Raw genomic sequence first — 21,705 nt, forward strand, 5'->3', positions numbered from 1 at the left:
AAAAGAAGAAATTTGCAGGACGATGGGTTAAGAGCTGGGGAATGGGACTAATTGCTAGCTCCTTCAAAGACTGGCACAGACACTATGGGCCGAATGGCCTCCTTCTGTGCTGTATGATTCTATAACGTGCTTTTTGCCTTACCATTTTACCCAGAAACACACAAAGATTAAAGTACACATTCATATGCTGTGAGAATGTGAGTATTGAGATCACATGCCCAATGATGGCGTCTATTACTCATTTAATATTTATTAATCAGAAATGCAATTTGTAACATTTGGATTCTCATTTCACCATACGTGGATAGTCACTAGCGTATTGGACAACACTGATATAAATGCAAGTTGTTGTTGATTAATGGGAGGATATTTGAACACGTCCTATCACAAACCTGAAATCTCCTCTCACCCAAATCTACCACAAGAGCTTTATCAAATCATTATCCAATATATCGTTTTGTGGAGGAGTTGAGTGTGATTTGTTGTAATGTAGATTACTTGGGCAGGATTTTCCTGGGTGTTTACATCACTTTAGCAGTGATAATGGGGCAGGTAGGGACCTATATCCCTGAATCCGTGCCCACTTTACAGCCAGTAAGTAATCAGGCAGAAGTGATACCGGTCGGTACACGTAAGCACCAGCCCAAATATGGGTAGGCACCTTGTAATGAGGCAGCAATGATGGAGTGAGGTTATGTATCACATTTTCCATCATTGTTGCCTTGGCAACGCTTAACATTAATTAGAGCAGCGTTAAACAGACATCTAGTGTCATTAAGGGAGGGGGAATGGCGGAAACAATTTAAAGGACCGAGGCAGAAACACATATTAATTTCTGTACAATGAAGTGCCAGTTCTGCGTCGGTAGATTTTGCCACTTCATCAGAGTCAGGGTTTTTTTTTCATCTTTTGAGATTGCCTGCTCCTTTAAGCTGTTGTTGCTGTTACTCTCGTCAAGAGGCAGCCATTTTCTCCCCATCAGTGGCGAGCTCCCAAATGCAGGCAGAAATTCCATTAGGGGCTCACTTCAAATATTTAAATAAGGCTGATCGCGGAAATTTTTCAGGGGTCACATGCTGGTTAGTCGGGCAGCCACATAGCCAACCCCGCCACACTTATGCCACATATTAGGCCGTGGAGGAAAATCCGAACTCTTATTTCTTCCTCCCTGCCCCCATCCCAAAGGTATGTATATTTTGATAGTGTTTTAAAGATTCAAAAATTGCTGGTTTCTCAAATAGTTGCATATGTGCTTTAAAATTTATTTCTTTCCCCAATTATCTTCCCTTATGTTTCCTCCCCTGAAGGTGATAACCCATGCTTGGCTAGTCGCATGGCACTAGTGACTCTCCAGTAGCTCACCCAAGTAATCAGCGCTGATACATACACCTGAATAATGAATGTTTGCAAGCAAGTAGACCATAATCCAGCCAAACCTAGTCCTGATCACAGCCAGTGTCCAGAAGAGGCAGTGGATAGTGATCAGGCACAATTATATCGCCATTCCTTCTTCATTGCTGGGTCATTATCCTTGACTTCCCCGCCTAACACCATTACCACAAAGACTGCAGCTGTTCAAGGCGAAGGCCTCCCACGACTTTCTCAGGGTAACTAAGGACGGGCAATATATGTGGCCTTACCAGCGCCACCCATCTCCCGAGAACAAGAAAATATGACTCAGTTCCTAGTCCAGGGACGTGGAAGCGAACCTGCAACCTTCTCATCAAGCCCCCTCCCCACCACATCATGCAGTCCTTTCATCCACTGGGCATTGGGGAGCTCCATTGTTTTATCTTTATTACGAGTGCTAGGGAGAGAAAAGATTGACAAGAGTCTGGAGAGATACCTTTTCACCCACTCCTGAGCATTGCACCCTTCTACCCTACTATTCCCTTTCTCCCCAGGCCATGTGACCTTCATTCTCTTCCCCCTGAACTGTTTATCATTTCAATCCCTACCTACCACTTGAGCATTACACCTTCCAATTCCAATCCTCCCACCCCTTAAGCCATTCAACTGCCCACTCTTGCTTGAGTAGAGCATTCTTCTAACCCTTTTCCCTCTCTGCCTACATAGGCATGGGAGATCACAACAAGGTGACTCATTAGCACTTTTTACCTATCACCTACTTGTTAACTACGCCCTGAATAGGAAGTGAAGATCTCAATTGCACCATAAAAATGAAAGCCAGCTGCTAAATCTATTTGTCCATTTACACCACAAGTCTGAAGTTTGGTGAGATGTCTGGGCACCTGTGTAGTTCAATAACTTTTATCTCATTACTACACCACTCAAGGAGACTTGGCTGTGCACTTTCATCTTCTAGACACCATTACAGCAGATAGCGTCGGATCCATCTGTTTCAGGTTTGAAGAGGTTACGCTCCTTACTAAATACCTTGATCCAAAGTCCCACGAGATCTGACTGGCGCATTAAAGAGGAAAAGCTTTCTGTGGGGAAGTGCTTTCAATTTGAAGGGAGGGGAGGAAATTGTCGGGAAACGTGGAAACAATCTCTTTAGCAGGAATCATGATTGGCACCACAGCATTGTCAGTACCCAAGGGACAATGATGCAGACATTGTGAGTAAATAAACAGGGAATAAATGGAGACATAGCTATGGATTTTCAATTGCTATTCATTCAGCGGAAATAATGGGACAATAAAGAACTGTGGTCCTGAACCATTATTCCCCATCCCAGAATACTCATTATATCCCTATTCCAGAGTAACCATCATATCCCTGTAGTGAGAAAAGGCAGGCTATAATGTTTTGGATGTGTACCCTTTAGCACACGAATAGCTAAGAGATAAGCAGGCAAAGTTGGGAAAAAGAAAAAGGAGGGGGAGGAGAGGGTTAAGAACCAATGTATAGTGCAATCATACAGAGGGAATTAATGTGTTAAATGATCTGCAAACTGCTTTGTAAAAACAGTTGGGTGATAGAAAAGATCATTAGTGAGATAATGCAGACATACAGAAAGGACAAAAGAACATGCAAATAGTGGGAGGGCAGGGTAGAAATCGAGTCCTTGTAAAACAAAAGTAGGAGAAATAAAGAAACAATAAAGAAAGAGAAAAAAAAAATTAAAAGCTGCAGATGCAGCAGAAATGATATTGAAACAGAAAATGCAAGTGAAACATGGTGGATGCCCCCCATGAAGAGTAAAAGGGATGGGGCCTACACCAAGAGCTCAGACCCTCACAGCACTGTGCTCTGCCAAGAGGTTTCTGGTTCAGGTGTAAACCTGCCACCCCTCCCCTGGACACTGACAGACACCCCCTCCCACCGCCACATCACAAGCACCCACTGCTGTGAAAAAAATGGAGGATGTAGCTAAGGTCTGAAGTTACTGCCGCCCGTGGTCAGACCAGTGGGACTGTGGTGTTTAAAACCAGTACATTATCTTACTCAAAAACAAAATACTGTGGATGTTGGAAATCTGAAATAAAAACAGAAAGTGCTGGAGAAGCTCAGCAAGTCAGGCAGCATCTGTGGAGAAAGAAACAGAGTTAAAGTTTCAGGTCGAAGACCTTTCGTCAGAACTGGAAGATGTTAAAAGAGTTAAAGTTTTTGAGCAAGTACAGAGCCAGGGAAAGGTGGAGAGGGAGGGGAGGAAAGAACAAAAGGGAAGGTCTGTGATAGGATGGAGGGCACGAGTGATTAAATGACAAAAGGGATGATGGTGCAAGGCAAGGGGAATGGTAATGGGACAGATTAAGAAACAAAAGATTGATCAGGAGTAGCTGTAAATGGCAGCAGCAGAACCATGACCAGCACTAGCTGACTGATAAAAATGGGAGCAGTGGTTATGATCTGAAGTTATTGAAATCAGTGTTGAGTCCGGAAGGTTGTAAAGTGCCTAAACAAAAGATGAGGTGCTGTTCCTCGAGCTTACATTGAGCCTCATTGGAACAGTGTAAGAGGCCGAGGACAGAGAGGTCAGAGTAGGAGTGGGAAGGGGAATTAAAATGGCAAGCGACCAGCAGGTCAGGGTCACGCTTGCAGACAGAGCGGAGGTGTTCAGCAAAGTGATTACCCAATCTGCGTTTGGTTTCCCCAATGTAGAGGAGATCACATTGTGTGCAGTGAATACTGTATACTAAATATACTAAATTGAAAGTAGCTGTTTCACCTGGAAGGAGTGTTTGGGGCCCTGGGTGGTGGGAAGGGAGGAGGTGAAGGGGCAGGTGTTGCATCTCCTGTGGTCGCAAGGGAAGTTACCTTGGGGAGGAGTGCGGGTGTCGGGGGTGATAGAAGAGTGGACCAGGGTGTCGCGGAGGGAGCGGTCCCTTTGGAATGCTGAAAGGGGAGGGGAAGGGAAGATGTGTTTTGTGGTGGCATCGTGCTGGAGGTGGCAGAAATAGCGGAGAATGATCCATTGAATGTGGAGGCTGGTGGGGTGGAAGGTGAGGACAAGGGGGACCCTATCATGGTTCTGGGAGGGAAGGGAAGGGGTGAGAGCAGAAGTGCGGGAAATAGGACGGACACGGTTGAGGGCCCAGTCAACTATAGTGGGAAGAATCCTCGGTTGAGGAAAAAGAAAGACATATCGGAAGCACTGGTGTGGAAAGTGGTATCGTCGGAACAGATGCGACGGAGACGGAGAAACTGGGAGAAGGGAACCGAGTCCTTACAGGGAGCGGGGTGGGAGGAAGTGTAATCAAGGTAGCTGTGGGAGTTGGTGGGCTTATGATATTGGTTGATGTCTTACTGATGGGCTTTGGGGGAGTCTGAAGGGCACAAACCCAAAACATCATATTCTGCTTTTTCTCTTTACAGGTGTACATTTCCAGCATTTTATGTTTTTATTTTATTTACAGCATTTGCTTTTCCTTTTATTTAACCATTAAATCCCTATCCTCGATTAACCATCATATCCTTATCCCAGACCCCAATCCCAGAATAATCAGCAATTCCCTATCCCTGATTAATCGTCATATCCTTATCCCAGACCCCAATCCCAGAATAATCAGCAATTCCCTATCCCCGATTAATCATCATATCCTTATCCCAGACCCCAATCCCAGAATAATTATCAATTCCCTATCCCAGAATAACTCTTATGGGATAAAATGTCCACTCTGCTCTCTCAGAACATCCCGGAAGGGTGTACTGTAAAATTGCACACTGCAACCCTGGGAATTTCTGCCCATTCACTTTAATGGAAAAAATCATGGACCGGGATTGTTCTTGGTGGGATCTTTAACCCCTAGGGGTCGGTCACTAGCTCAGAATAAAGAGTACGTTTCCTGAACGCGTCTCCTTTTAGCATAATGGAGTTATGCCTTGAACCAAGTTGATGCTCCTTGTTCCTAATTGCCGCTGGATCCCACAGTCCGGGGCTCCCTCAGCCACCAACCGGGCAACTTTTGTTAGACCGGCAACCAAGAAGAGCTGGTTTCCCCCGGGGTCCTAGTGCCTGCTGTCAGTTTCACTGTGCCTTGTAAAAAGCGCTGCACCATCTCGACGATATTATGATTATAATTGCGCCAAAGATATGCCCCCACCTGTTTACGTTTTCTGCGCCAGGATGTCACTAATTGACGATGCCACCGTACAATAACAAGTGGCCAATTTGTCACAGCACCTTTTGTGCTTGCACGTCCCCTTCCCGCCTGCTGTCAGTTCACAGGAAGGCCGGCAGCACAGATTAAATGCTCATTTGGGACTGCAGCCCTCTCCCCAGCCTATAATATATTTTAAAAAAAACATTAAAATCACACCCTCTTCCTACCCAGGTTTCACCTCCTTCATTTCCTTTACACTATATGATTCTTTAAAATGCTGAGTGGGTCCTTCCCAGGCTCCACAGAAATCCTGACTGTAAAGTTAGGTTTTAAGCAAAAGCCAAGCTCATGAGTTGATACGTGGAGAGGCAGGAGAGAGAGAAAAAATGTGCAGCTTAGATCACATCAGACTAAACCCACTACATGGCAAGCAGACAGAGAAGATACTTAGGAATTCATACCTAGTCAATTAACTATTGGGTTTATGGGGACCTTACCCTTCAGGTCACCCTGAAAACACCCTGACTCATGACCTCTAGGGTGCTGGTCCACTAGCTTAACCACTAGGCTACCATGCCTGTGCCGATGCAATTTTCCACCTTAAAAAGGGCACTGAGGAGAGGGTTCAGAAAAGAACAAGTATAATTCCAGAGCTTAAAACTCTTAAGTTATGAGGAGAGGCTGACAGAACTGCATTTACTTGTTCTCACTGGCGAGCGAGAAAAAAAAAATCAGAGGTGGCATCAGCCAATTATTAAATGGCAATGTTGTTTACCTTAAACTCTGAATGTAGGACCAGATTACTCAATTATAAAATTTAATAAGACTCCATATTAGAAGAAATTTCCCACAGAATGCTGTAAATATTGAACTGATTCCCATCTTAAATGCCACCCTAAAACTAATCGATATACATTTTATTGTGTTGGAAGCCTCACATCACAGCTTTTTGATTGATCTATGCAGATATATTTTGGATTGTACGAACACTAAGCAAATCCATCAAAAATAAAAATCACCTCTCTGTCAAGCATGACATTTCCCTGTTTACAGCACAGCAAACCTGGAAAAAGAAAGAGGTACATACTAACTTCCTTTCACAGTTGACCAACCGATCTTTCCTCTTGCCACCCCTCATCCTTCTGATCTGCCACTTTTTCCCAGTCGTCTGGAACCCTTTTGATTAGGGATCGGAGAGGAATTTTCTCAAGAGTTTTTTCCCCCTAAGTTGTCCTACGGTTTTTTCTCTAATTTTTTTTACCTCTCCCAGGAGGCTGCATGGCTGGCTGGTTGGAGGTGGGTGGGGGGAATGATGGAGGACATCATGTGCTTAAGGTGCACCATGACAATATGGACAGGCTCAATGGGCCAGCTGGTCTTCTCCTGTTTATCATTTTCGTACATTTGTATTCTCCCGTGTATTCCATTTTCAGCCTTGTTATTCACTATCCCTCTTATCTAGATGATCCTCACCGCCCACTCTCTCTTGGGTCTCATCCTGCGCTCATTGCCAGCAATACCTGAGCCCAACAGTCCTGCTCACTCCCAGGCCTCCTTTCCTTAGCCTGCAAGCAGCAGCATAGGAGATGGACTAGTCATTCTAAAAACTCAACTAAAAGTAATGATCAGGTTCAGAAATGTATTCTTTTAGTACAGAGGGGTGTGATATTTAATTAAAGACTAAGGTTTGATCACCTTATAATTCATATAAAATTCTAACAGGGCTAGACAGACTAGATGCAGGGAGGATGTTCCGAATGACTGGGGAGTCCAGACCAGGGGTCACAGTCTCAGGATATGGGGTATGCCATTTAGAACCAAGATGAGGAGAAACTTCTTCACTCAGAGGGTGGTGAACCTGTGGAATTCTCTACCACAGAAGGCAGTGGAGGCCAAGTCATTAGATGTATTCGAGAAGGAGATAGATATATTTCTTAATGCTAAAGGGATTAAGGGATACGGGGACCGAGTTAGACGATCAGCCATGATAATTTTGAATGGCGGAGCAGGCCCGAAGGGCCGAATGGCCTACTCTTGCTCCTATTTTCTATGTTTCTATCTGCAGGATTTTATGTAACTATTTTTGGTGCCAGATCCAATGAACCTTCCACTTTGAAAGTGGAACGGGATTTTGTACAACAGATTTGAAGAATGAGAACCTCACAAAAAGAACATGAAATCTGAACAATCTAAAACTCCCGAAACACAATTTAAGAAGCAGGAGTGTGGGTATATTATATTATTTATAAACCTAAACCAATATACTTTGAGGGTAATGGAGAAAACAGGTACAGGAATTAGCTGACTGGAGCAGTGCACAGATCAGCTTGTAGATTTAGATCTAACGCTTTAATTTCTAAAAAAAAATTAATCTCAGTATCGTGTAGAGTTTTTCATTTTCTTTATTGCTCACTGAACCAAAAAATAAGCTTCAACATTGAGAGAAAAATTGAACCAGACATTAGAGAAAGCTTAAAAAAAAGGGCACTGATGGAATTAAATTTTGACTGCAAACTGCTGTATCAACATCACACATCAATTGGTTTTACTGCTGTGTAAGCTTGGTTAGAACACGCATGTGTTTTTAGCACACGCTTGTCAATTGGGATTGAACACAATGTCATAGACATGATGTCAGCAGCTTTCATTACCGGTAAATTGCATCCAACTGTTCAAAATTAAACATCTTTTAAGCATCTCCTTTGAAGACTCTTTGAAGCCAATATAGATGAGCATGCTTCTTTTCCCCTCTGAAGCAAGGGGTGCTGAATCCCTGATGAGGAATGTCAACTTATTGAGTGAAGAATTCTTTTGTTCACTAATAAATCGACTGATCGCATGCCAACTACATTTGTCTCCAATGAGAAGCTTTAAATTCCATTCAATTAAAGAGTTTAACACTTTGGCTTTGCTCTTCGGAATTTTCTTTCTGAATAAATGTGCGCATTTTATATTTTATATATAACTCTGTGTGTGTGTGCCTGTGTGTGTGTGTTTCTCATCACAAAGTCAAAACCATCAGTATGGCTCCAGGAACAGGCAATATTCAACATGCCACTTTAACATTCCATAACACAAGTCTCCAAACATGGAAAATATCACTAAACATAATTGCTAGTTAAAGGTTGTGTTCAAACTGCTTCTGCGTCACAGTTTATTTTTGCTTCTGAATGCATTGGTTTGAAGTTATAAATACTGCCTAATCCCCTTGGAAAAGGTCACTTTTCTCCAATCTATTTCTTCTCATTTTTTTCGGGTTTTTTTGAGAAGGGACGAGTCACTGTCGTTTCCCATTGATTTATTCCTCTGGGCGGGAGCTGAATGGATTCAGACTCAAGTCAAAGGCATTTAAATTGGGGTGGGACAGAACTGTTACAGAGCAGGTTTCCTTTCCCATGAAGTGCAGTGCCATGCTGCCATCCAGTGCCCTTCTCTAATCAGGGTACGGAAGTTTAGTGGCTATGTTACTGGACCAGTAATCCAGAGGCCTGGCCTAATAATTCAGTGAACATAAGTTCAAACCCCACCATGGCAGTTTGAGAATTTGAACTGAGTTTTAAAAATGAAAAGCTGGAAATAAAAAGCTGGTACCACTAAAAGTGACCGTGAAGCTGTTGGATTGTTTCAAAAACCCAACTGGTTCATTAATGTTCTTTAGGGAAGGAAACCTGCCGTCCTTACCCGGTCTGGCCTATATGCGACTCCAGTCCCAAACCAATGTGATTGACTCTTACCTGCCCTCTGAAGTAGCCTAGCAAGCCACACAATTGTACAAGGACAACTAGGGATGGGCAATGAGTGCCGGTCTTGTTAGTGACGCCAACATCCCGAGAACGAATAAAGAAAATAGCATGGTCAAGAACATGAATCTAGGGATTTGCTTTCAGGTCCCTTTCTCCCATTCCCTTTCAGCCCCAGCTGGGATTGAAACAAAAAATGTTCTCCCACATCCTTTTGACAGGAATTTAGTTTTAGGCCTCACTCTCTTATGAACTGAAATTCATTCTCAATGCCCCCAACACCAAAAAATAAAAATGGGGATTCAAACCGAGCATACCCACATTCAAATTCAGTTCCCACCTCAAATCAAATTCAGATTCAGCCTCTCACCCTAGCCCAGACTTTCGATGCTCTACAACTACTTTTAATGCTCTTTGACTTCTTTTAAAAATCTATTTTTGCTGCCTCTCCCTCCCGCCCTAAGCCAGTCACCATTAACTTCTCCAGCTAGTTGCGTCTGGACTGCAGACTTCAGTACTGCTGTCATTCCTGTTCCATAGTGAGCTGGCAGAAGGTATGCCTTCATATAATAATCGCCAGACAGGAGGGTTCCCTCCCAGTCGGGGAACACTTCAGCAGTCAAGGACATTCAGCCACCGACCTTCGGGTAAGCGTACTCCAAGGCGGCCTTCGAGACACACGACAACGCAAAATCGTTGAGCAGAAATTGTTAGCCAAGTTCCGCACCCATGAGGACGGCCTCAACCGGGATCTTGGGTTCATGTCACGCTACACGTAACCCCACCAGCGAACAAATGTTATCTGTTTTTAATATAACGGGTCATTTGCTGTCTTTCTCTTCCTTCCGGATTTTTCTATGTTTCTGCCTCTCTCTCTCTCTGTTTTTTTTTGGTTGTTTGTATATTCGGTGGCCCTGTAGGTAACACCTCTCTGTCTGCACACTGTGATTGCCTTGGCAACGGGCAGTTGGAAAGACTATCTGTAATCACCAGGTATTGTTCTGTGATTTATAAATGCGAAGGGTTCGAGGATTTCATTTCCACATTCACCTGAGGAAGGAGGAAGCCTCCGAAAGCTTGCGAATTTCAAATAAAATTGTTGGACTATAACTTGGTGTTGTAAAATTGTTTACAATTCATATAATAGTGATCTGGGAGATATCAATTGTTTCTCACCCCATCACTTAAAATAGAGTTACAATCCACAATCTAAAGACCTCTCTAACGACCAAGTGAATGTATTGCTCCTCTATCAGCCTTAGTTTGAGACCACAATGATGACACAGCCATTCCCTAGTGTTCAACTAAATGGCCATTGGGAATGCTGGAATGTAACACTTGCTTGTGGTATTCAAGATAGTAGCCTCTTCCCGTATTTGAATCATCATTCAAACGCAGTACTCCATTCACCTTGTGTTTTTGTCTTTTTACAGATCGTTTGGTACTTTGTTCAAGTGTCCTAACCTTTTCTCCAAAACCCTGGATAAGGTTAAAGGAAACTTTTTTTCCCCCTCTTTGAACGCCTTGCTTGTGCATTAATAAAATAAACCAATTCACATGCGAGAGAGCCAAACCGGGTTACGTGTTACTGGTAACATTCCGTCCCATTTTTGTACAAAGGGAGAACGTTTGGAAACTCAATATGTTAGCTAATTTCTTTCTCCTGGAATCAATTAATTGTTACATGAATATGAAGCTCAGGGAGAAAAGCTTCAGGGAGAAAGTTCAGCTAAATCCTAATTTTCCACATTAAGGGAACACTCACTGTGGACCAGAAGGGCCAGTCAATGACCAGTCCAGCTAAAATAAGTCCGGCTGTATAACAACACAAGTCTGTCAGCAAAAGGACCACATCACCTGGAAAGAAGACACAAGGGACCATGACAGGTAGAGAGAACCAGAGCTGACGACAAGGAAAAACTCAGTAATCGTTTGTCACTTTTGTGAAAATTGCAGCCCTGAAATTTATAATTGGCTTCTTGAATGAAAAGTTCACGTTCAAAAGATAAAGATCAATAGAAAGCTGTAAAACACAGTTGTGGTCTACGCGTGGTTGTGTCATTACTAAGAACCAGAGCAAAGGAGAGGTAATGGTGTCCCACCAAATGTAATATTCCCAACTGGATTTCTCCACAACACCACAATATGTGATTGAGACTCAGACCAGTCCACAGTGGATTTTGTTCATGAGCAAAGCATTGAAATGTTTACAAAAATAATAAAAGCTCCAGCTCTCCTTTAACCCTCTCGCAGGCACAAACTGTGTTCCAGCCGCCACTGACCGAGATTTCCATTTGCACTGACAGCTTTAACTTTGTGGTTAATTGAGCAACTCACGCCCAGTGTGACACTCTCGGAATTCAATCCACAGAAACCACAAGCCACTCAGCAAGAATTGCAATGGTTAGCAATAATTGACAAACAAAAAAAAAACATGCAGAGAGAACATTACATCACCTCGAGCTTGATACCAGGCTGAAGGGGGTCATTTTGATCTGGCCATGGGGTGGGAATCTGACCGGATCATACCGGACCTGGGTTTTACACCCCGTCCGATTTTACTTTCCGTTGAATTCGATGGAATGCAAAATCAGGCGGGGTGTAAAACAGGCAGCTGATCCGATCCCGTCTCCTTCCCTCTGGGTGGGTTAGGGTAAAATGACCCCCTATGTATCTCAACTGACCAGTAAGACCATTAATATGTGTGGTCCTGGATTGCCTGGGTAAGGCAATAAAGGAAAGCTTTAAAGGATTGTGCTCCTCCCCACCCAGTTTTCCTTTATTAGTTGTGTCCTAGCAATCCAGTATGCCTGAAGGCAGTACCAGGAAGAATTACCCTGAGCTCTTTTACGAAACACCCCCAACACATTTGAGTATCTCAGACAATATGCAGTAATCTCAAGCGCTTCCGAATATCTGAAGCAAGAAATCTCCCCTTCCTTCTCCCCTACCATCGCCCCACCGACAGACTTCCATCACACAAGGTCCTTCTTGCTTGTAAACCAGCAGTTCATGTGATGCTTAAAAATGGTAGAAAAGAGATTGAATCCGCTCGTGATTTATTGATCAAAAGTTTTTAACAATCTTAACGGCAGACTGGAGGACTCATTATAGTAAAATCATGATAACTCACTCACGCGTGATTTCCTGGGAATTTTACGGTGTAAAACAAATCCAACGTAGATGCGCCATTCCAGACAATTCCAGGCCAACGTCTATCATTTGGAACAGGCTGCGCCAGTTATTGAACCAGGTCCCGAAATTTCCCCCAAAACCACGGCAACGCCCATTTAGCAATTGTATACTGTGACTTACTGCGAAATGTGCGTGATGGGAGCCAGTACCGGCTCTCCCTCGATGAGGTCAAGCTCATCTGCATAGCTGTTTGCTCTCGACAAGGCTCCAGTGTTTACATCAAGTATCCCCAGGGATTTCTTCACTGCGAGAAATAATTTGTTTTAAAAACAAGCATCAATCCTCTGCATAAAGCACTTCACAACTCAACATTAATTATCGTTCCCCACCCCCCACCCCCCACCCACTTTTCCACCCTTTTCCCTCCTTCTCTCCTGAAAGCACAAGCTCATGCTGAGGTACCTTTTTTCAGGCACTGGCAGCCCTCCAGTACCTCTGCCAACTGGCCATTATTCACATATAAGCCTTGACAGTAAGTGTCAGCAGGCTATTCATTGCCAAATCCAATCCTGTTCTCCCACCGCCAATATCCAAACACGTGCACTTTCCAGCAGGGATCACTGGGTAGCAACTGGGAATAGGGACCGTGGCTGATTTTACTCCCCACCCTCCTGGCCCCCAGCTGGGATCAGCTAACTCAGCAAATTGAACCAAGGGCCTCCCTGGCTTAGTGATACAGCAGGCGCTGCCATTACCCATTACCCATTAGGGCTTCAAGTTAGCTACCACAAATGTATTAGTTCACATAGACAAAAGGCAAGGCAGCCACAAACTCTTGGTTTTTGCACATTGCTTATGAACGACACAGACTGATGGTTACATATTTTGACAAATTAAAAAAATGATAAGTTTCAGGTCTTCACCAATCCCAGAGACGAACGTGAAGGCTCTCTTCACATTTAATGGAACATTTCTGAAGTTGGTGACCTTTCTCCGAGAAGGAATTTGGCTGTCAGCCAAGTTTGATGTCCAACAGTGAAGCAAGACTCGCCCCTGACTGACCTTGGGGCTGGCCTGGGCAATGAAGCAGGAGAGAAGTCTCATTTACCACTATTAGCTGAAGGAAACCCAATTGCCCAATGCACAAGCCTGAAGAGGGAAGCCTAGTGTATCCGTAGGGCAAGTTATTTAACACTTCACAGTGCACAAGCACGACCGCCCCCAACTCTAAACCTTGGGGATTGCAATCAGTCTGGGCACATGATGGATGGCCTTGATGGATTGGAATGTTATTTCCTTGAGCACGCACAAAATGAATTAGAAATATACACATTATTGTATATTTTTTTTACAAGACAAGGTAAAGCATGCCCAAAGAGCCATACAGACTAAGCAAGTTGCAGGTTCAAACCCTTGTCTGTGCTAAATTAATTAATTATAACCAAGGCAGCAGTGGGGCTGGTAGCAATTCACCTTTACACCCTCAGATTAGGGAAAGAAAATCAAGCAGAATTCCCACTCCCGACCCCTGTCCAATGATCCCTGCTGCAAAATGGGTAAATTTTCACGTTTGGGCTGGTGATAAACGGACGGTAGCGGATCGGCTGCCAGTTATATACTCTTCCCGTTTTCCCTTTCCACTGCCAGTTATACACTCTTCCCGATTTTCGCTTCCACTGCCCGTTTTCCGCCATCGCTGAAAGAGAAAATTTACCCCTGTGTACGGAAATCGGGCGGGGACAGGGACGAACTTGGCTGCAATGTTCCCACAGATGAACACACTCACTATCTAGGCTGAAATATGGAGAAGGGGCCCTTGACTGAGACACCAGAGGACTACAGGTACCCAAGGAACTCTACTCAGCATGAGCCAAGCACCTTTGGGGATGAAGGGGAGAAAATTGGAAAAACTGTTTCTAGAGCCACATAAAGTTAGTTAGTGACACAGATTAGCTGCATTTAGGTTCTATCGAGGCACCAGCAAACAGGGAAATCTCTTTATAAAGTATCTGCAGTCAAAAGAAAATTTTAAAAATGTATCCCATTTCCTATTCTTAGGAGACTTCAATGAAAATAAAAATTAGGAGAGATGTAAAACGGGCTGCCGACTCGCTGTCACCTGTTTTACACTATCAAACAAAGTCAAAATCTACCCCCACACGTGGTAAAAAAGTACTTTTGTATCAGTTACTGCTTTCTACCAGTCTTGCTCACATCTACTTTTTCATTCAACTTAATACCCAAAGGAAAATATGCCCCCCAATTTTTAGTGAAAATTGGTTGGGGAAGGGGCTCTATTCAATAAAATAACTACCTTCTCTCAATCTGGATAGTAAGCCCATACGCGCAATGCTCTAAACTATATTCTGCAACTTTGGACTTGTTCAAATGCTGACAGTTCTTAGAAACATCCGACACTATCTGGAAAGACAACATCTGTTGCAGATTTTGCATTTACCTGCGGGTCCCTCCTGAATCCCCTAACAGCATTCAAGAAGAACAATGCGTTGGGCCTACATGACACAATGTGGAGACTGAGAATCAGAGAGAACAAGAAAAAGTACTAACTGTGCCCCAGTATAGGTGGTTTGTTCTTTCAATGCAACACTGCCCAACATTATTTACAGGAACAAAACTGAGAAACTCAAAACCATTAATATCATGCTAGCACCCAGAATATCCACCTGACTGGCCCTACCCATTACCCTTAGAAAGCCTTAATCAAATACAGAGTACACAATCTGACCCCAGTGCAAGGTTAAGTGAGACAACTAATTGCCTTTTTTATGTCACCTTCATAAATTCCTTTCAACAAGGTCAGGGTCAGTCTCATTGTGTGAGGCTTTCCAATACCAGCAGCAACTTTATTCAAGGCACAAAGTTGCTAAGTTTACTAAGCACAGGATTCTGCCCACAGACATCCTTATTTAGCTAAGAGGTGTGAGTTGGAAATTATTTCTGAAATAAAATGAAACCGAGGTAGAGTAACACCCACTGATAGAGTGTTTATCTAGCTCACTAAACCTTTCTATTAGATACCAACACCAGCTCAGAGAGTACATCTATAAAAGAAGTGCCTCCGAGTGATAATTTTTTGTGTATAACAGATCTCACAGATGTAAAGAATCTTACAACACCAGGTTATAGTCCAACAATTTTATTTGAAAATCACAAGCTTTCGGAGATTATCTCCTTCGTCAGGTGAGTGACTCACCTGACTCACTCACTCACCTGACGAAGGAGATAATCTCCGAAAGCTTGTGATTTTCAAATAAAATTGTTGGACTATAACCTGGTGTTGTAAGATTCTTTACATTTGTCAACCCCAGTCCATCACCGGCATCTCCACGTCAGATCTCACAGAGTCAGGGGAGACAAGGCTTTTTTAATCAGCAATGTATTCATGTCACACACAATGTATTGTTAATGAAATACAGTCAGCATGGATTTCTAAAAGGTAGGCTGTGTTTGATCAATCTTATAGAATTCTTTGAAGAAATAAGAGGCAGCATAGTTAAAGATAATGTGGTGGATGTGATTTATTGATAAAGTACCACATAAAAGATTATAACAAAGATAATGGCACATGGGATTAAGGGGAACATGGCCACATGGATAGAGATATGGTTGGAGGGCAGAAAGCAAAGGGTCAAGGTTAAAAGGACATTTTTCAAAATTCAAAGGTGTGATGAGTGGTGTTTTACAGCGGTTTGTGTTGGGACTTGTGTTATTTATTATATACATAACAAATAATCTGGGCTTATAAATTGAGGGAACAATGTTGAAATTTGCAGATCACATTAAAGAAAGAGGTGTGGCAAACTGTAATAGGGATTGTGAAAAACTGCAGGAGGACTAATTAGGGGGCTGTGACAGGTGGTGCCCCCCAGGGATCAGTACTGGGGCCGCAGCTTTTCAACATATATATTAATAACTTGGATGAAGGAATCGAGAGTTGTAGCTGCAAGTTTGCAGATGACACTAAGTTAGGAGGCACAGTAGGTTGTGCAGGAGCAAGGAGGAAGTAACAAAGAGCCACAGACAGACTAGGTGAGTGAGCAAAACAATGGCAGATGGGGTTCAATGTGGGGGAGTGTGAGGTCATCCAGTTTGGATCCAAGAAAGACAAATCGGAATATTTTCTTAATGGTGAGAGATCAGGAGCTGTGGAGGAGCAAAGGGATTTAGGTGTCAATGAACACAAATCACTAAAAGCTAGTGGACAGATAGAAACAGTAATTAAAAAGGTTAATGCAATGTTGACCTTTATCTCAAGGGGGTTGGAATACAAAGGGGAGGAAGTGATGCTTCAGTTGGACAGAGCCTTGGTCAGACCCCATCTGGAGTCTTGTGTTCAGTTCTGGGCACCGCACCTCAGGAAATATATATTGATCTTGGAGGGAGTGCAGCGCAGATTCACAGAATTATACCGGGGTTAAAAGGTTAAATTATGAGGACAGGTTGCATAAGCTTGGTTTGTATTCCCTTGAGTTTAGAAGGTTGAGGGGCGGTCTAATAAAGGTGTTTAAAAGTTAAAGGGATTTGACAGGATAGGCACAGAGAAACTATTTCCTCTGGTGGGGAATCCATGATGTGGAGATGCCGGTGATGGACTGGGGTTGACAATTGTAAACAATTTTACAACACCAAGTTATAGTCCAGCAATTTTATTTTAAATTCACAAGCTTTCGGAGGCTTCCTCCTTCCTCAGGTGAACGTTGTTGGAAAAGGAGGCATAAAATCTTAAAATTAGAGCCAGGCCAGTTAGGAATGAAATCAGGAATCATTCTTTCACACAAAGGAAATTTGAAACTCTCTCCTCAAAAAAGGCTGTGGATGCTGGAACAACTGACATTTTCAAGACTGAGATCGATAGATTTTTGTTAGGTAAGGGTATCAAGAGATATGGAGAAAAGGCAGGTAAATGGAGTTGAGGTACAAATCAAACATGCTCTAATAGAATGATGGAACAGGCTCGAGGGGCTGAATGGTCTACTCCTGTTCCTGTGACATGGATAGGCTAGCAGGATAAGAACATGAACATAAGAAATAGGAGCAGGAGTAGGCCATACGGCCCCTCGAGCCTGCTCTGCCATTCAATCAGATCATGGCTGATCTTTGACCTCAACTCCACTTTCCCGCCCGATCCCACTATCCCTTGATTCCCTAGAGTCCAAAAATCTAACTATCTCAGCCTTGAACATATTCAATTAATCAGCATCCACAGCCCTCTGGGGTAGAGAATTCCAAAGATTCATAACTCTCTGCGTGAAGAAATTCCTCCTCATCTCAGTCTTGAATAGTCAGCCCCTTATCCTGTGACTATGCCCCTAGTTCTAGACTCTCTAGCCAGGGGAAACAATCTCTCAGCATCTATCCTGTCAAGTGCCCTCATAATCTTATCTGTTTCAATGAGATCATCTCTCATTCTTCTAAACTCCAGAAAGTATAGGCCCATTCTACTCAACCTCTCTTCATAGGACAACCCTCTCACCCCAGGAATTAATCCAGTGAACCTATGTTGCACCACCTCCAAGGCAAGTATATCCTTTCTTAGATAAGGAGACTTGGATAAGGATGGGCGGATGCAGGTCAATGTAGTAAAATGTGACATAATTTTTGGAAATAATTCTAAGGAAAGGAAATGCACCTTAAATAAAGTAGAGGAGTAGAAGGACCTTAGTGTGTAGATACACAGGTCATTGAAGGTGGTACCACAAGCAGACAAAGCCATTAAAAAGGCAATAGAATTCTTGGTTTTGTATCTAGATACACAGAATACAAAAGCAAGGAGGTAGTGTTGAACTTGTACAAAACTTTAATTGGACCTCAGTTAAAGTATTGTAGGCAACTTTGGACACCCCATTATAGGAAGAATATGAAAGCAGTGTAGATTCACCAAGATGTTACCAGGGATGGGGGGGGGTTACAATTATGATCTGATAGAGATCTTTAAGATTTATGAAAGGTTATGACATGATAAACAGTGGCAGGTTGTTTCCACCGGTGTTGAGACAGTAACGAGAGGGCACAGATTTAAGATAACCACAAAAAGAATTAAGGACGAAGGGGGAAGTGATAACCAGGCAGTACCTATAACGAGCAGTCAATCCGCAATGCCAGTCGCACACCCATGTGGCGAGTTGACTATCTACCCCCTGATTTTATTGATAAAATCAGGCACAAGATTGTCATGAGAAACAAATTAATTTATAAGCAGTATTTCATATATGGATGCTTTGAATGTGGTGAGTAATGAAATGAAACATTTAATGCAGCCAGTAAAAGTAATGAATAAGTAAACTAATTATGAAACGCAGGCAATAAATGAATGCCTTATGAAATTCATTAAATTAATTAATGAAATTTAGGAAGTAATTTAATTAATTATTAAACTGCAATTAGCTAACACACTCTGAAGATAGCCAGAAACGTAGATTATAAATCTATAGAAGTTATATGAAAACCTTACGATGAACTAGTCAGACCACAATTTATATGCATTAGAAAGGGTACAGAGGAGAGCAACAGGACTGATTCATGTGTACGAGGGAAGAGCTCGGAGAAGAGATTAGAGATGCTTAATGTGCACAGTTTAGGATGAAGATGATTAAAGGGAGAGGGGGTCATGAAAGTATAAGGTAAATCCAGAACATTACGACAAGCTGGGAAAGTCACTGCTTTCTGATTGGTAGGCTTTCCCTACATATTTGAGCGAAACAGCACATGTAACTTAATCAGGAGTGGTTATTTGCTCCAGAAAAGTATGATGTTGGGTCATTTTACTACCTTAAAGGTGCTATATAAATGCGAGTTGTTGTTGTTGTTGTTGTTGTTGTTGTTGTTGTGCACTTTTGAGGGTTGAGGCCCTGGCTGTGACACCATATGTACATGTTTAATGTGTGATGTCCCATGGCCATGCACTATACACAAAGCTTTTAATTATATAGATATTAGTAATATCATTTAAAAACTAGAATAAATCAATATTCTTCTTGAATCTTTCTGTTCTGAAGATAGGGGGTTAGAAATTCATCAGCGCCCGGTTTTGGGCGTGAAGGGGGCAATGTGCCCAAACCGGGAGGCCCGAAGCCTGCCCCAAATTGGGCCTCGGGCCTCATCTAAATAATCTGGGCGAGCTGCTGGCACCCATTGCGCCTCCACAGACAGCGCGCCAATATTGGGCTGGACTTCTTTCGGGCGTGCTCGGGGCGCAAGATGTTGGTCTCATTGCGCCCATATTATGCCTGTAAAATGGGCACAATGAGGTCTGATTTCTACCCCATTCAGTTAGATGCTACCCATCAGTCATAAACTATTTCTTGCAGTGCTGTGAAACACTGTGGCTTTAGTGGGCGATTCGAGGCTGCGTTAAAAATCACACATGTAAAGAGCAGGATTCATAAAAGAGCACTTATGCTATCCATTCAGAGATTTCAGAATTACCAATCAAAACTCTTCTTACTGAATCTGTAACTGGATCAGTCCCTGTCTTTGAGGTTATATATCCTACCCATTTTCTTGCTCCTCCTCCCCGGGTAAAATTCTGGCCCGGAATTTCCTGAAAACTTTTCCCAAACAATGCTGTAAGAATGGCATAATGCTGATTTTCAGAGCAAAAGGTTGAGGAAATTCGGGCGCAAATGACCTTAAGCTGGTTTTTAAGCTAAACCCAAGTTTCCCCAATCTTCTGCACCGATTCAGGGAAAGCTCCACTGAAACCCTCCGCCACTCATTAAGAGAGGCAGTATAATCCTGTCGGCTTGGTTTCAGTTTGTAGCCTCTTGGTCAGAAGGTTGTGGGTTCAAGCTCCCCTCTTGGATTTGAGCACATGAGCTGGGCTGTCACTCCAGTGCAGTACTGAGGGGGTGCCACACTGTGAGAGATGCTGTTGCTTGGATGAAATGCTGAGCTAAGGTCTCATTGGTCTGTTCTGCTACTTCAGGTAAAAACTAAAGATCCCATGTTACTATTTGAAGTTCTGGCTGACATTCCTCCCTAACCAATCCAACAGAAAAGAAAATATAGATGAACTGATTATTCATCATGTTGCTGGTGCTGCGTGGCAGCCAAAATTCATTCTTTAAACACTATGGGTGTTTTGACAAAATGAGATACGGTGCTATATAAATATAAGGCTTTCCTTCTAATTAAATGAATGGAGATCTCTTTTAACAATCCTGAATCAGCCTAATTAGCTCCAATCCCCTACTGATCCACATTTGTAAACCAGCAGATTTCATTATTAGATTCATAATTCACTAGCAGCTGCCTGGAAGCCAATTTTGGACAGCGAAAATAATTGAACTCTCTGTCACTCTCTAACTAGCAGGGAAACCTGTATTCAGCACCCAGTCATCAAATAGTTCAGCATATTAACTTGTGTCGTGTAAGGAGAGTTACCTTTAGCATCAGGAGGCCTTGTGGTGCAGTTAAACTTGATATCAAAGCACCTGTTACAAGCTAGACATTTCTTAACCATTCAGGGTGTGGGAACACTTGCATTGAATAAGGTCAGTGAAGGCTTGATTTCTGTTGGAGTCAAGTCAAATTATTGCCTCCAACTCAGTCATTACCTTGAGGAGAAGGACAGCTGAAGGAATAGAGTGGAGGAAAGGAAGCCCAGGAATGCTGACGGGCTTGGTCAACAGCCAGAGACAGAATCAGAGAGTAGGAAAGGGAAGATAAAAAGAAAGAAGATAGCATTACTTACAGATGAAAGAATAAAAACGATTTCTTCATACCTGCCCAAAAGGAAATGTTTTTTTTGCACTTCAATCCATTCGACTCTTATCATTACAGAATTTGAAATGAGACAGCATAAAGGAAAGAGATAAATCAAGAAAGAATTATCAATATATGGCAGCTTTTCCTTGTGGTTGAACAGGTTGAACCCATTTCCCAGACATACACAGTATACAATGCCATAAGTTTTTAATACTTATATACACATTGTCCTTGGAATAAAACCTTGCATGCAACTGACTGAGGAAAAGACACATGTGGGAAATAATCTTTGGCGAGTGACACCAGAGTAGTAGGATGGTGGTGGATTTGGGGACCAAAGCTACAGTTTTCAGAGTGATACCAGTTTGATTGAGGTGAGGCAACACAATTTCATAGAGTAAGAACAGCAGGATGGGGAGGGTGGGGGTTTGGGGGTGAAAGAGGAGGACCAGTCTTCAAAGAACTCCTGGAAGTGAGACATAGGCACGATTTTAAATTGGAAGTGCAGGTGCGTTGGGGGCAAAGAAAATCTGCTCCAGCCCGCCGGAGGACGCGTACGACCCAGAGACATCTGCATGCACACGCCGTTCCCG

General features: G+C 42.9%; 1 protein-coding gene across 6 annotated transcripts in view; it reads right to left on the reverse strand.

Moving 5' to 3' along the window:
• The window catches only part of LOC137327844 (potassium voltage-gated channel subfamily KQT member 1), a 699,654-nt gene that overhangs the window by 429,469 nt on the left and 248,480 nt on the right, over window positions 1-21,705 (reverse strand). For all 6 annotated transcript variants that reach the window (XM_067993703.1, XM_067993699.1, XM_067993701.1 and 3 more), the window contains one exon: window positions 12,566-12,689. In XM_067993703.1, the coding sequence (XP_067849804.1) occupies window positions 12,566-12,689 (124 nt within the window). The remainder of the gene's footprint in view (window positions 1-12,565; window positions 12,690-21,705) is intronic.

This window comes from Heptranchias perlo, chromosome 12 (assembly GCF_035084215.1).
Source record: "Heptranchias perlo isolate sHepPer1 chromosome 12, sHepPer1.hap1, whole genome shotgun sequence".
NCBI classification, from domain to species: Eukaryota; Metazoa; Chordata; class Chondrichthyes; order Hexanchiformes; family Hexanchidae; genus Heptranchias; species Heptranchias perlo.